The sequence below is a fragment of the Equus asinus genome, chromosome 3 (genome assembly GCF_041296235.1).
Source record: "Equus asinus isolate D_3611 breed Donkey chromosome 3, EquAss-T2T_v2, whole genome shotgun sequence".
Taxonomy (NCBI): domain Eukaryota; kingdom Metazoa; phylum Chordata; class Mammalia; order Perissodactyla; family Equidae; genus Equus; species Equus asinus.
Window position 1 is genome coordinate 94684735 of NC_091792.1, and position 13430 is coordinate 94698164.

Sequence of the window (13430 nt, forward strand, 5' to 3'; positions counted from 1 at the left end):
TGAATGGATTGAAGGTTATGATCTCAGAGTGAGATTTTGGAACTTGATATTTCAGCAGTGGAAGAATTGCTGGTGGTAACAGGTCTAGGATGTGGCCCGGAAAGCTTTAGGCCGCTAACACTCATGTCCCTCCTGAGCTCAGTCTCCCCTGCCCTGCGCCATCCCCTGAGGATACTGAGACACGATCACAGAGCTGAGTGACTTGAACTAGAGGTTAGTGGAGATGTGTAGAATGCAAAATATCTCAGTACTAGGGAGTCACAAATTACAGAAGCACTGTGCTACAAAAATTCTTTTATACAAAATTTTGAACACAATTCGTATAAAGATTAACTTTCAGGGAATGCTGGGGATCTCAGGTCAGCCTACAAAAGTTGATTCCGTAGTATAATTTAATTATACTCTATTAATCATATCAAATAACCTAACTGCCACTTAGCTATAACATCAAATGTGCCTTTGGGCTCCCAGAACAGCAGTGGGGCCCTAGAGGAGGGGTTCAGGAAGGGTGTCGGGAGATGTCATCAGTGACTCCTCATGATTGGGAAGCCTGTCTCAGTGAAGTATTCTTTAAGTGGAGACCAGTGGCTTTGGGCTTTGGACTGTGCGTTCATCTATGAAGAGAAAAAATTACGCACACTGAAAAGATGCTTTGAGAAATTGTCCTGCTCAGTGTATGTATAGGATGATGAGTTCACAGATGGGGTGGGAGGGTGAGGGGATATTGGGAATAGATCTTAATTAGTTGTATTTTGCCATATAAATGAGTTGGCTGATCTTAGTATCTCATATATGAGGCTAAACCTGATAATGACTGTCCTTGAAAGGCAAAAAACTTAATGCTTCAGCAGGTAGAAATTTAACTTCTAATTCAGGACTGTGTTTATAGTTCCTTTTCAATGTATATGTTAGATTGTATGTGTTATATACCCGGTTCTTGGGGAGCCTCTCACAGTTTTGCTTTCATTCTTCAAAAGTGGAAGAAGGTTTGCCTTTACCCTTCACAGTGTAAGGAAAAATAGCATTTTTCCCTAGAAAGTTTAAGAAAAAATTAAAAACCTGAGGAATTACTTATAATTCTTAGAGGAAACATAAGATTTCCCTTAGCCATGTGTGAGCTATTTATTTCTTCTCTCATGGAATTAAGGAGTTAGGAAAGCTATTTTCAGTTTTAGCTGAGCTACTCAAAGGCTAGTTACTTGACAAATATGTTTTTAAAATTTAGTCTATTTATTGTTCTATACCCTTCTATAATTTAAGTAATGACAAACTATTTCAAGGATTTTGGGAGGGGAAGGTTAAAGTGCCTGGGATTTCCAAGCACTAATGCAAGAGATTAGAATAAGAAACACTGTCTGGGCTCAGTGCAGTAATTATCTCACTGCTATTTAAATAACCCCCTGTTGGCAGTACAAACGCTTCTCTTGTGAAACAAAATAGATTTTGTGTTAGAAAACTAGTTCTTCTACACAATAACCTTTATAAATATTTTGAAAACCCCTAATAACATTACCCCAAAAATAATCATTCTATGATTTGTCATCATTATTATTATATTTTTCCTCTCTCTTCTATATTATTGAGCATCCAACTAAGAAATTGTCCCTTAATTTTTTGTCTATCATTTTGTAAGTCTCTCAAACGTAGTGCTGTAAGGGCTTACACATTTCCTTCTCCTTCCTTGCTTAAAAACTAAAAATGCAAAAGAGAAGGAATTAAGTGTTTCATGATCAAGCTAAAGGAAGAAAAGAAAAAGAATTATTGAATGTAACTAATGTGCTTGGCACTTTACAGAAACGATGTTATTTTGGGTATGCATTACAAAAAGGCTATGAGGAAAGATCTTAGAGGTGAGAGAAACTCAAGATTCAAGGGGGTTAGGAGCCTTTCTCCTGAAGGTACCCATCTCATATGGATATGTTTGCACAGGTTTAACTGAAAAGCGCCTATCCTTTCCTACTCTTTAACTGCTGAAGAGTACTTTAAAGGTGACAGCTCTTGGTCTGAATTATACTTTAAATATAAACATTAAAGTGCAGACAAAGCAATGATTCAGCAATCTGATATGCTTAAGTGTTTCTTGGTAAATTAGGAGAAAAGGAGGAATCTGATTTTTCTCCATCACTGAGATTATTTGAGTAATTGAGAAATACCAGTAAACCCGCTTAGCTGATTGATATATATCCTTTTGTACCTGATAGGTATTAAACAATGATGGTATAATAGCTTGATTACATCTGGTTAATATTGGTCGTTACGTGATCATGTTTTTTTATTGAAATGAAAATTAATTGGTGTATTTTCAGAAAAATAAAAAAGATTCCTTTCACATTCTGATTGCTACTTGATACTAAATAAATCAATATGCTAAATAGAGTCAGTTTCCAAGAATTCTGTCATTTAAAATAGGCATATGAATATGGGTAAGCCAGGAAGGGCTCTTGACCAGGTGGCAGGAGGTCTGGATTCTCTTCCACTTCCTTTCCACTGTGAGACTTGGAGCAAGTTGTTCTTGTCTTGGGACCTCACTTAAAGGTCGCATTAATCTGCTCTTCCACCCACTTGCTTAAGTTGGGATGAGGAATAGAAGAGGTGGTCTGAAGGTGCTTTGGAATGCTGTAGATATAGAGTGATACTTGACTCTCTTTAATGACGTAGACTCCTCTGAAAGCTGGGGATCTCTTAAAAAATTTTTTTGAAGGTGTTAGAGGATTGTGAATCCCCTAAATCCTATCCACACAGCCTAGATTATGAACTCTAGCTGTGGGCTCAGGAAAAAGGGCAGACGTATGCGTAATCTAAAATGGTAGCTAATGTACAAAAGTTTTGTAATTCACTTCAAATTTTTTTTTGTTCTGGGGATTTCCAGGACTATATATACCAGCACATAGTAGGCTGTTTGTATATATTTGTTGAAATTTTTAAATTTATATTTGGAGGGCTTAGCTATTTTCCAAGAATGAAATATGTTGAACACCTTTGAACTGGACTGACTTTTGTTTGTCATTGTGTAGTTTAGAGGTTCTCCTCGGCCCCTTCCCTGTGTGTCTAAGCACTCTTCTCTGCGGTGGGACACCTCAGAGGGTACTGAGTGCTCTAAGCAGAGTGTCTCACCTCGTGGCCTCCTGTTGCAGGCAAACTCAAGTGCATAAGTATATATCCGTAGCCAAATACAGGATTCACTCAGAATTCTCAAGGACAGTCATGTTTAAAATGCTGGTTCTTCTTATGGTTTTAAAAAATCAATAGACAGATGTTCAGTAAAAAAGTTCTAGCCTTGCGTTAGTCTTTCATTTCTTAAGAAATGGCATACTGGAATATGTCATGTAGCACAATTAAAAATTAATCTTCAAGTTATTCCTGCTTTTTGATTAAAAAGCAAATTGCATTTTGTCCAAATTTTCTATATCCATAATGTCCTCCTAGCCTTCCTGGTTCCTTTTGTAAGATAGCCTGTTTTTGTGTCTGAAATTAGCTAATTGCTGGCGCAGTTAGTGGTGGTTGAAAAGGGCTGATGATGCTTTCTGGAAGCTTAGTGTTATTGACTCTGGTGTATCTTCTAACCCAGTGAGTGGTTTATTTGTTTCTTAACTGCAGCTCTAGCCAGGGGTACGTTTTACATTGTGATGCAGTACACGCAAATACACCCTTACCTAAAATAAGTTTCATGAAATAATAATTATCCTTACTATATGTATTCCACTATCTTCTATTCTATTTTGTTTTTTAAAAATGCTTGTCATGATCCACTAAATGAATTAACATGACCTGCCAAAGGGTTTCAAACTATAGTTTGAAAAAGTGGTCTTCAGTTATATGATAATTTTCACTGTCTTCTTATCATTTGTAAAATATATTGGGATACCATTTCATTTGTTTTCAAACTATAGTGTAAAGTAAACTCTTCAGCAGGTACCCAAAGTGTAATCCTTCATCTAGAAAAAAAGTTAAGTAATTAAAAATAGAAAACTTTGTGGAAACTTTGTTGTTGTTTTGGATGTTTTGAAGTTAGGGTGAATTTTCTGTTTTTTCGTTCTTTTTACATATGCTCATCTATTAAGCAACGTATTAATTGTAAGATTTGTGATCCCTTTGTTGTTGAACTTGATATAACTTTGTTGTTTGAACTTGATATAACTAAATTGGAAACATTTATTACTTGTCCAGTTAGTGTTTTACATTTTATTCAAATTGTGGCAAAGCCAGTAGGAATGTTGAGTGGTATGATTCATAATTAGTTATTTAGGGCACTTTATCAAAATTCGCTTTGCCTTTCTCTAGCTGTTCTGTTTAAAGAAGTAGAAAAAAAGTGTTTTAGACAGAATTTTCTATTTTTCAGACTCTTTATAAGCTCTTCCACACATGCTTAACTGGTCAAGATGATGACATTTTGACTGTTTGTGTATGAACGTCTTTCCGCAGAGTTAGAAGTGTTTATCACCAACCAGCCAAGATGAACATGGTGAAGAGGATCATGGGGCGGCCGAGGCAGGAGGAGTGCAGCCCGCAAGACAACGCCTTAGGCCTGATGCACCTCCGCCGTCTCTTCACTGAGCTGTGCCACCCTCCCCGGCACATGACTCAGAAGGAGCAAGAAGAGAAGCTGTACATGATGCTGCCAGTGTTTAACAGGGTGAGTCCAGGTTGCCAAGCACATGCCTTCCAGGGCTGGATGGCACCGCAGGAATCATAAGGTTGTAATAAGTCACAGGAAGGAGAAAATGCTAGAATGAGTTAGTTTTTAACAAGCTTGATGTTTTCATTCCTTCTTTTCAATTTGCTATAAGGTAATGTGACTTGATGTGAGGTCTGGTCAGAATGAATCCACTTCATTCTAACTACAAAAGGAAGATGGTGAGCATTCTGTAAATTGTTCCTCTCATGGCTGATATTTGGAAGAGGGGACAGATTGTAAACTACCACTTAGATTATTTCTCTGATCTTCTGAGGTGATGGTTTATTGCACCAAATGGTGCAGTTGCCCAAGCGCTTTGTACACAGTAAAGAATCATTTGCTTCGTTGTTTGGTGGATTTTCTATAAGAGATTTTGCAAAAGCATAGTTATAGGCCCTAGGGAGTCTAAATAGAGTTAATGTGTTAATGTATTTTGTCAAGTTGATTGCATGTAGCAGTCTTGATGGAGATTTTAAAAGCAATTTTTAAATCTTTTGTCAAAGGTGTACAAGCACATAGTTTAAAAAGTCAAGTAGTTCCACAGGCTTACACGTGCCCTTCTGCTCTCTGCCACTAATTGCTGCTGCCACTTTTAGCTCTTTCAACTTTTAAATAACATACTTTTACTGCTGTTTCTTGATTATTCAGTTTTAATTGACTTTGAGAATTAGCTTTTTTTTTTTTTACTCCCCATCCCTCCAAACCATACATAACATACATATCGTCACTCATATGTGCTACCCTCCTTCTTGCCCTCTCCATTTACATAGTTATACCATTTGTGTAAACAAGATTCATTGTTTACACTCTACTGAGCATGGTATATTATTCACAGATGAACCTTATAGTTACCACCGTTATTTTTTCATTCTTGTAGAACTTGTTTTCCCTAGATTCATAACATAACTGTCAATTTCTGTCTTTCCTCATGTCCATGTTTCTCTTCTCCACATCTCTGTCTGTTTCTCTCCCTCCCCTCTCTCTCTCTCTTCCTCTTCCTTGCCCTGTCTCTGTCGTTCTCCTTTCTCTGTCTCTCCTTCCTTTCCTGTGTCTGTCACTTTCTCCCCATTGCTCTCTCTCTCTCTCTCTCTCTCTCTCTCTCTCGGCCTTCATCTCTCCCACCTCTATCTTCCTCTCTCTTCCCCCATCTCTGTCTCTCTCTCTCTTCCCTCGTCTCTCTGTCTCCTTGTTTCTCTCTCTCCCTTTCTCCGTCTCTCTCTCCCCTTTCTCTCCCCTTGTTTCTGCCCCTCCCCTGAATCTGTCTCAGTCCCCCTGCCTATGCCTTTCTCTCCCCGCCATCTCTGACTCATCGCCTCCCCCCTAGTCTCACTTGGTCTCTATATTGTTCTGTGTGTTAGTCTTTCTGTCTGAAATTTTCTAGGCTCTTCTTTTTCTCCTCATTATTTTGAAATTTTACTGAGGCTTCATAATGTACCCTCTTAATCTGAAAACTTGTACCCTTCAATTCTAGGAAGATATTTTGAAATATTTCTTGTTAATATTCTCCCCTTTGTTTTTTATGTTCCCGTTTTCTGCAACTCAGTCAATCAGATATTAGCTCTTCTGGATTAACTTTGTGCTGTAATATTTTTAATTTCCTTGAATTCTTCTTTTATTCTTTATTGTGCAGGATCCCCTATCATCCCTCTGAAAATATTAAAGTTTTTTCAAATTTTCTTATGCTTCTTGAGTGTTATTTGCTCCAAGTTTCTGTCTTTCTTTGTGCATTTTATTTTCTTTCATATCAGAGTAGTCTTCAGATGCCTGGTAATAATCATCTGTGGTTGATATTTAAGAGTGAGGTATTGGAACGCCTACTGGAGAGTATGTGGCAGGGAGGAGTCTTTTCAGGTGCTTAGATGATCTGGCTGAGCTGTTTAATGGGAGCGCCCTCAACCTTGGATGTTGATAGCCCAGCAGGGAGGATTTTCCAGTTTCCTGCCTGGTGCATATAACCCTGGCTGCTAGTGTTTTCTTAAAGCCCAGCTGGGGAACAAGGCTGATGTTTCATGTTCAGTAGGTAGACTTTCACTTCATCTCCAGTTTTCACCCATCAGTGTTCCTGTCCTTGGTTGGTGCTGATATACCTGTTCTTCCTCTCTAGGGAGTAGACCTCTGGGTGTCTGCTGCACAGTCACTTGCAGTTTCTGGGCTGGAAAATAAGAATAAAAATATCTACCTTGTGGGGTTGGTGCGAGGATTACATAAGATAATGTACTTAAAGCTCTTAACAAATGTTTGTCCTTGGGAACTTATGTCTATTATTGTTATTGTTGTTACCACATTAAAAGTAAAAACATTACAAGACAAAGCAAAGATTATAAACTATTTATGCTGAAATAATTGTTTACTTTATGGATTACTCAAACCAAGCTAAAGGCTAATTTGATAGCAGAGATAAGAGGTAGACCCTACATATTCCATGTTTATTTGTTTGCTTGTCCTCTTTATTCTGTTGTGACGCATTCACTGATTCATGCAGTGAGTTTGTGTCAAACAAATGCCCTTTGTGCCATACAATATACTGAGTTTCTGAGATAAGATACTTATAATCTTGTGATGCTCAAGCATAGTGAGAAAGATAAACATGTAATTCTGGAAGAGATACGCACATAAACAGATAATACAATAACAAGGAAATATAGTATTAGAGACTCCGCCCCTGAAAGAGAGTTGTCTGAAAGCCTGTAGGGATCAGGGAAGGGAACTCTTCCTTAAAAATGTGATGTGCTTGTTGAGCCCTTAAAAAGTAAGCCTTAGCCAGATTGGAATTAAGTGGGCTCAATTAACCAAGAAGGTAATTAGAGTAAGAAGTTGAAGCATGAGTCAAGGTAAAAGGCAACCAACATTTTAATACATGCCAGCATCTCTAAGCAGTCTAAGTAGTTGATTTTATGTCAAGGAGGGGCAAAAAAATAAGACTGTCAAGATTGATAGGAGGCACATCAGGACGGGTTTGTATGGCACAGTAAGAGCTAATACTTCTTCCTGGAGGCATGTAGAGCCAATGAAGCATTTTAAACAATAGAATCAGAGAACGGGCCAAGGCGAGGCTGACTCCTGGGTTTCTGATTTGGGAAACTGGGTGGATATTTTTCCCAATAGCTGAGAAAGAAAAGTTTAGGGGATAGAGTCCGTTTGAGGCACTGAGTCTGAACTATTTGTGAGCTTCCCAGATGGAGGTATTCAGTAGTAAGTTAGAAGCTCAGGTGAGGGGATTTGGCTGGATACAAATTTTTAGGACGCATTGGCAGAGATGTGGTGGTTGAAACCCTGGAAGGGGACAAGAGATTATTAATGGCTCATACTGGCAAGTGAGAGGTGCAGTAGGCTAAGGTGAACCATGGAGAATATAGATGTTTAATGAAAGAAGGGGAACCCATAAAGGATGTAGAACAAGAGGTGGTCAATGGCAAGACAAAAAGGATCAGGAGAGGATGGTTATAGAAATCAATAAAAATGTTGCCAGAAGGAGGAGAGCAGTCAACACTGTCATATACAATAGAGAGACCCAGTAAGATGAAGACTGACAAATGTTCATGAAATTTGCCGTTTGGAAGTTACTGGAATGACGGAGCCAGAAAACAGTGAGTTGAGAAGTGAATGGGAGATGAGAAGCGACAGTAAGTGTATACTGAGCTTGTAGAGATTTGAAAGAAAAGAGAGCAAAAGAGATTGATGGAAGTGAACTTGGCAATAGGAGAGTTTTTGTTTGTATGTTTCTAGTGTTTTGCTTTGTTTTTAAAGCAGTGAGAGACCCACGCATGCTGGTAAAGGGAAAGGAAGAAACCAGCAGAGGGGGAGATTTGGAAATTTTCAAGAGGCAATGAAGTTGATTAAGGGAGGAGAGCATTGAGTCAAATAGCAAGTGGATGGGTGAACCTTGAGCAGGAGAAAGACACCTCATCCTGTAGGAAAGCGTATTTTGTTGGGTGTGATTATAGATTTGTAGTTAAGGTAGTAGAAAGTTGAATGAGATCTTCTTGCTAACCTCAGTTTCCTGTAGTGGTCAACAGAAGATGTGGTCTGTTAAGAGCCTGGAGTAAGTAGGTTGAATAGGAGACTTAAGGAAGTTGTGATGGTTTGGAATATTAAGGGGAATGAGAGAAATAGTTGAAAAGGGACAATACAAGAATTAAAGAGTATTGAGGTCCCAGTGAAGGTTGGAGATGATAAATTTGTACTAGATCTTTTTCATGCAGGTGTGCGATTTTTCTCTTGCAGGTACTCAGCAGCGTATCTGTAGAGGTAGGGAGGGCAGACAGATAACATTATTTATGGGGATTAAGGTTTTGCTGGGTTGGTAAGGCAGAAGGACAGGAGGAGAAGGAAGGAGCATGGCAAGAGAGAGAAAGCGTTCACATATTGCCCATGGGGTTGGATAGGAGAGAATAGGAATAGAGGATGGAAACATTAATACGTTTAGAGCATGTTCTTTTTTGGGGGTGAGGGGATGGTGAGGAGGATTGGCTCTGAGCCAACATCCATTGCCGATCTTCCTCTTTTTGCTTGAGGAATATTGACCCTGAGCTAACATCTGAGTCAGTCTTCCTCTATTTTGTATGTGGGACGCTGCCACAGCACAGCTTGATGAGTGGTGTGTAGGTCCGCTCCTGGGATCCAAACCTGTGAACCCCTGACCACCGAAGCGGAGTGCATGGACTTAACCACTACGCCACCGGGCCAGCCCCTAGAGGGTGTTCATTTTTTAATCTATCAAATAAGAGGCTGAGAATGATGGAGGGAGGAGATGGTAGAGTAGGAACAGGAGGAGAGGTGGAGAAAGGTTTAAAATAGCTGTTTCAAAAATGGGAGCAAGAACTGATTACGGACAAGCCATTTTTTAAGCCCTGTTGAGGTAACAGTCAATTTTTATTGGAACCAGTTCTGGGAAGTTGTAATTTTTTAAATCTTTTTATTTTGGTTTTACTTCAATGTCTTAATGTACTATTGGCTACTGAATAGTTTGAGGTAATTTCCTTTTCTCAGACTTACAAACATTTACAAGGTGATGATAATGTTTAGAGTAGTTAGGACAATTGTTGTTCTCAACTATTAACATAAATTAATAAGTAATACCCGAGTATGTATCCCATGTATTTTATCAGGCTTCCACAGTCAATTTAAGCGAGTCTTTGGTAGAATCATACAAATATTTAATTTTTTTAACAAGTAGATTTGAGATGCTTTAGTAATTACTCTCCATTGCTTAGACTGCTTGACTTAGTTCTCTTGTGTTCTATCTTGTCATAAGTCTCACTAACTATTAAATTCTTTCAAGTCAAAAGTTTTTAGTTGACTGTTTAAAAGCACATATGAGTAGATTGCCTTAAATCTCTAATACAATGAGTGAATTAGCTATCAGAAAGGTTCCATCAACTCTTAACTAATGAAAAGATAGGAAGTTATTTGTGGACTGTTGTGACCAATTTAAAAAATATATAAATTATATTCATTGGATTATCGATAACAAACAAAAATTGCCCTTAGGTAAGATATCACATCCATAAAATTTTGAAATATATAGCCATGTTTATCTAATGTTTGACCGTTTACACATGAACTTTCTCCACTAGTAAGGAATCGTTTTGATGAGTGAATAGCTCAGTATGGCTCTAGAGTTCCTCCCATGATTGCTAAAAATGAGTTTTACTGTTGATTTTTGAGACTTTGCTTGATTTGTGCTAAATGGCAAATAAACCATTACTGTTAGACATGGGCATCTATATACAGAATCATCTTTAAAGTGTGCTCAATACTGTTATTTCAGTGTGTGATGGTTGCCTTTAAGAGAAAGAGGTTGAGAAATGACATGTGTTGAGTTGTTTTTCTGGGCCGGGTCTCATGCTGGTCCTTCGGCTGCCTCCCGTGGGCCCGGGCACAGTCCTGCCAGGAGACCGCCACCATCCTCCTCTCCCTGATTCTCTCAACTGAAAGATTATAGTGGAGGCAGAGAGGAGCATAATAATATTTATCCAGCATTCTTAAAAATAATTAACCTTTAATCCCAAGAATAAAAGCTTACTGAGAAAATACTTGGTTTAAACTTATTAAAAAAGGAATAGCATTTTAGTCATTTAAGAATTAACTGCCATTATTAATTACATTGGTATATGTTATCATACCTTACTGTGTTTTTAAAAATATAATTTTACTAGCTAGATCTTTTAGAAACTCCCCTCGTTTTTTAATTTATATTTGAGAAGCATCTAAGTTGAATGCAGTATGTTTTTTTTTTTATCCCTTACAAGTGACGTTTACTTTTTAAATAGTTGGCTTTAAAGAAAGGATACTCAAGTTTAGAACCAAATGAGAGACAGATCAGGAGTCAGACAGATGAATTATTTACATATATACAACTTTATTATTTGATACATGATGCCTGTGCAGTTGATATTGGAGAATGTAGCCTACGTCTCTGCAACAAAGGACTTGCTAAATTCACCCCTGAAATAATTATATTTACTTACCCAGTTATTGGCAAAACTGGACAACAGCAAGCAAGCCACACTCAGAGCAAATGAGAGAGCGTGTTCTCCTGAGGCAGGCGTATCCCATAAGGAGAGGAAAGAGAAAGGGGCTGAGTTAGGCATTGTCAATTTCTTCTCCCCTAAGTTGGTGGTCCTTAGAAACAAGAAGTGTATAAGATGTTTCCCTAATTATTTATATTAATTGATAAGAAATCTTAACTCATTTACAATATGAAATAATATAATTACATCTTTGTCAATTTTTAAAATCTGTTATATATAGGAAACTATTCAAGGACTAATGATGTTCAGTGCTCTGTAACTTAATTAGAGACATTACACGTATTTAGGAAACAAACACCATTTTAGAAAACCTTGTAAAAATTCCAGCCTTTCTTTTATTAGTCATATTTAATAAATTTTTATTGAATAGCTTCATTCAGCACCAATATGTGTTGAGCCTTCCCTTTATGCATGCCATTAGATAAGACCATTAATTTCCTCTCCCTGAGTATGCCAAAAATACTTAGTTGAGGAGATGCCAGGAGATTTTCTGAAATTTATTTAGATGGATATTAAAAATGACCCTTCTAAAAATAAGTCCAAGCATGTCATTCCCTGCTTAAGGTGCACGCTGTACAAAGTTATGGGGATGGGATTCATGCAAAGTTTAATTGAGAAGATGTAGTACTGAGTGATTAAGAACACAGCTTGGAATCAGACCTAGTTTTAAATTCTGACTCCATCACCTCCTGACTTAAGTTGTTGAACTTTCCTAACCCTTAGTTTCCTTATCTGTAAAATGGGGATACTGTCCAGGATTTTCTGAGATTTAAATGACATTACATGTTCTCAAGAGTTTGCATAGTGCTAAGTACATTGTAAATGCTCGTTATATGCCAATTATTGTTTTTATTAAATTTTCCAGAAGGCGTGTTTGGTCCTCAATACTGTCTTTCATCTGAGTTATGAATGTCATGTATCTGCTACCAAATCGTCCCTTCTGAGTTGAATGTCTTACCTACCAGTCTCTTGCTCAGCTCTCTCCCTTGCCAGATGAGGAAACTAAGAACCAGAAAAATTGGACCAGTATTCCCTGTGGATGAGGACAGTAAAGCCTCCTGACTCCAGCTCTGTGCTCCACCCTGTGTGGCATACATTTAATTACGTGATTGAAGCATTGTTTATTTTCAAGAATTACCAGTGTTTGTGGAAGGTAGTGAATAAATACTTAACATTTTTTTATTTAATTGTTGAAGTCAATCACCAAAAAAATCTACACTTTTCTTTGCTACCTTTTGCATTCAGTGTCATCTAAAATGTCAGATTCACATTTTAGTCGCTCTTTCCAACCTTCTCTTGTACCATTTGCCCTCTCATTTGAAATGTTCCGGCTGCACCAGCTGTTTGATTCCTCAGCTGCCCCAATCTCATGCCCACTTGGAGGTCTCAGCACAGCTCTTCTTACCGCCCAGAACCCTTTTCCTTGGCTCTTTGAATTGTGACCTTTTTTCATTACTCAGTATCATCCTTTGGCATCAGAGTCATCCTTCTAGAGACCTTTTAACTGTCTTGCCACCCCAGCATTCCCTTCCAGTCACCCTTTACTTCCTTTAGAATGCATCACTCTCTAACATAGTTTTCGTTTTTAAGTTAACTTGTTTAACGTTTGTCTCTTGTACTAAAATGTAAACTCCATAAGCACGGGAATCATATTTGCTCTATTTACCTTTGTATTCGCAACTCTTTATTTGCCTTTGTATTCATGACTCCAAATATTGCCTGGCATGTAGAGGAGATTAATAAATATTTATGAATGAATAAATGAAGGAATGAATCAATCAGTAATGTTGGATCACTGGACAAAATTATTTATGCAAAAAAGCAATAGTTGTTCATTTCAGATTAGCAAATAGGACATAGTCCTTTTTCGTAATATTCTGTTTGGATTGGTCACTTCAAGTAAGACTTATCTTTTAAAAAAATTTCCTTGTGGAAATAAGGCAGTAGATATCAGGATTTGTGTGAAAAGTCAGTTGCGGTTTTAACAGTGTGTTATTCACCCAGCATGATGACTGCTTGCATAACCATGCCATATATTGTTTAAGAAATGAGCTGTTTATTTTATGAAGTTGTCTTAATAACTCTTAGGAATAAAATAGCTCTTAATAATTCTTAGCAACAAACTATACATCAGTAAATTCTGAGTAATAGGAATATTTATCTACTTTAAATCTAAATCAGTTTGTCGATAGGTCTGATAATTGCCTGAGCAAAATATACAG

At 37.7% G+C, this 13430-nt stretch overlaps 1 protein-coding gene across 13 annotated transcripts in view; it reads left to right on the forward strand.

Moving 5' to 3' along the window:
• Window positions 1–13430, forward strand: part of WDFY3 (WD repeat and FYVE domain containing 3) — a 251234-nt gene that overhangs the window by 85473 nt on the left and 152331 nt on the right. For 11 of the 13 annotated variants that reach the window (XM_044766258.2, XM_044766252.2, XM_070505447.1 and 8 more), the window contains one exon: window positions 4423–4633. In XM_044766258.2, the coding sequence (XP_044622193.1) occupies window positions 4454–4633 (180 nt within the window). In that variant the 5' untranslated portion in view covers window positions 4423–4453. Of the gene's footprint in view, window positions 1–4422; window positions 4634–12211; window positions 12362–13430 lie in introns of those variants that run through there. The other 2 variants (XM_070505451.1, XM_070505454.1) reach the window with 1 other exon arrangement.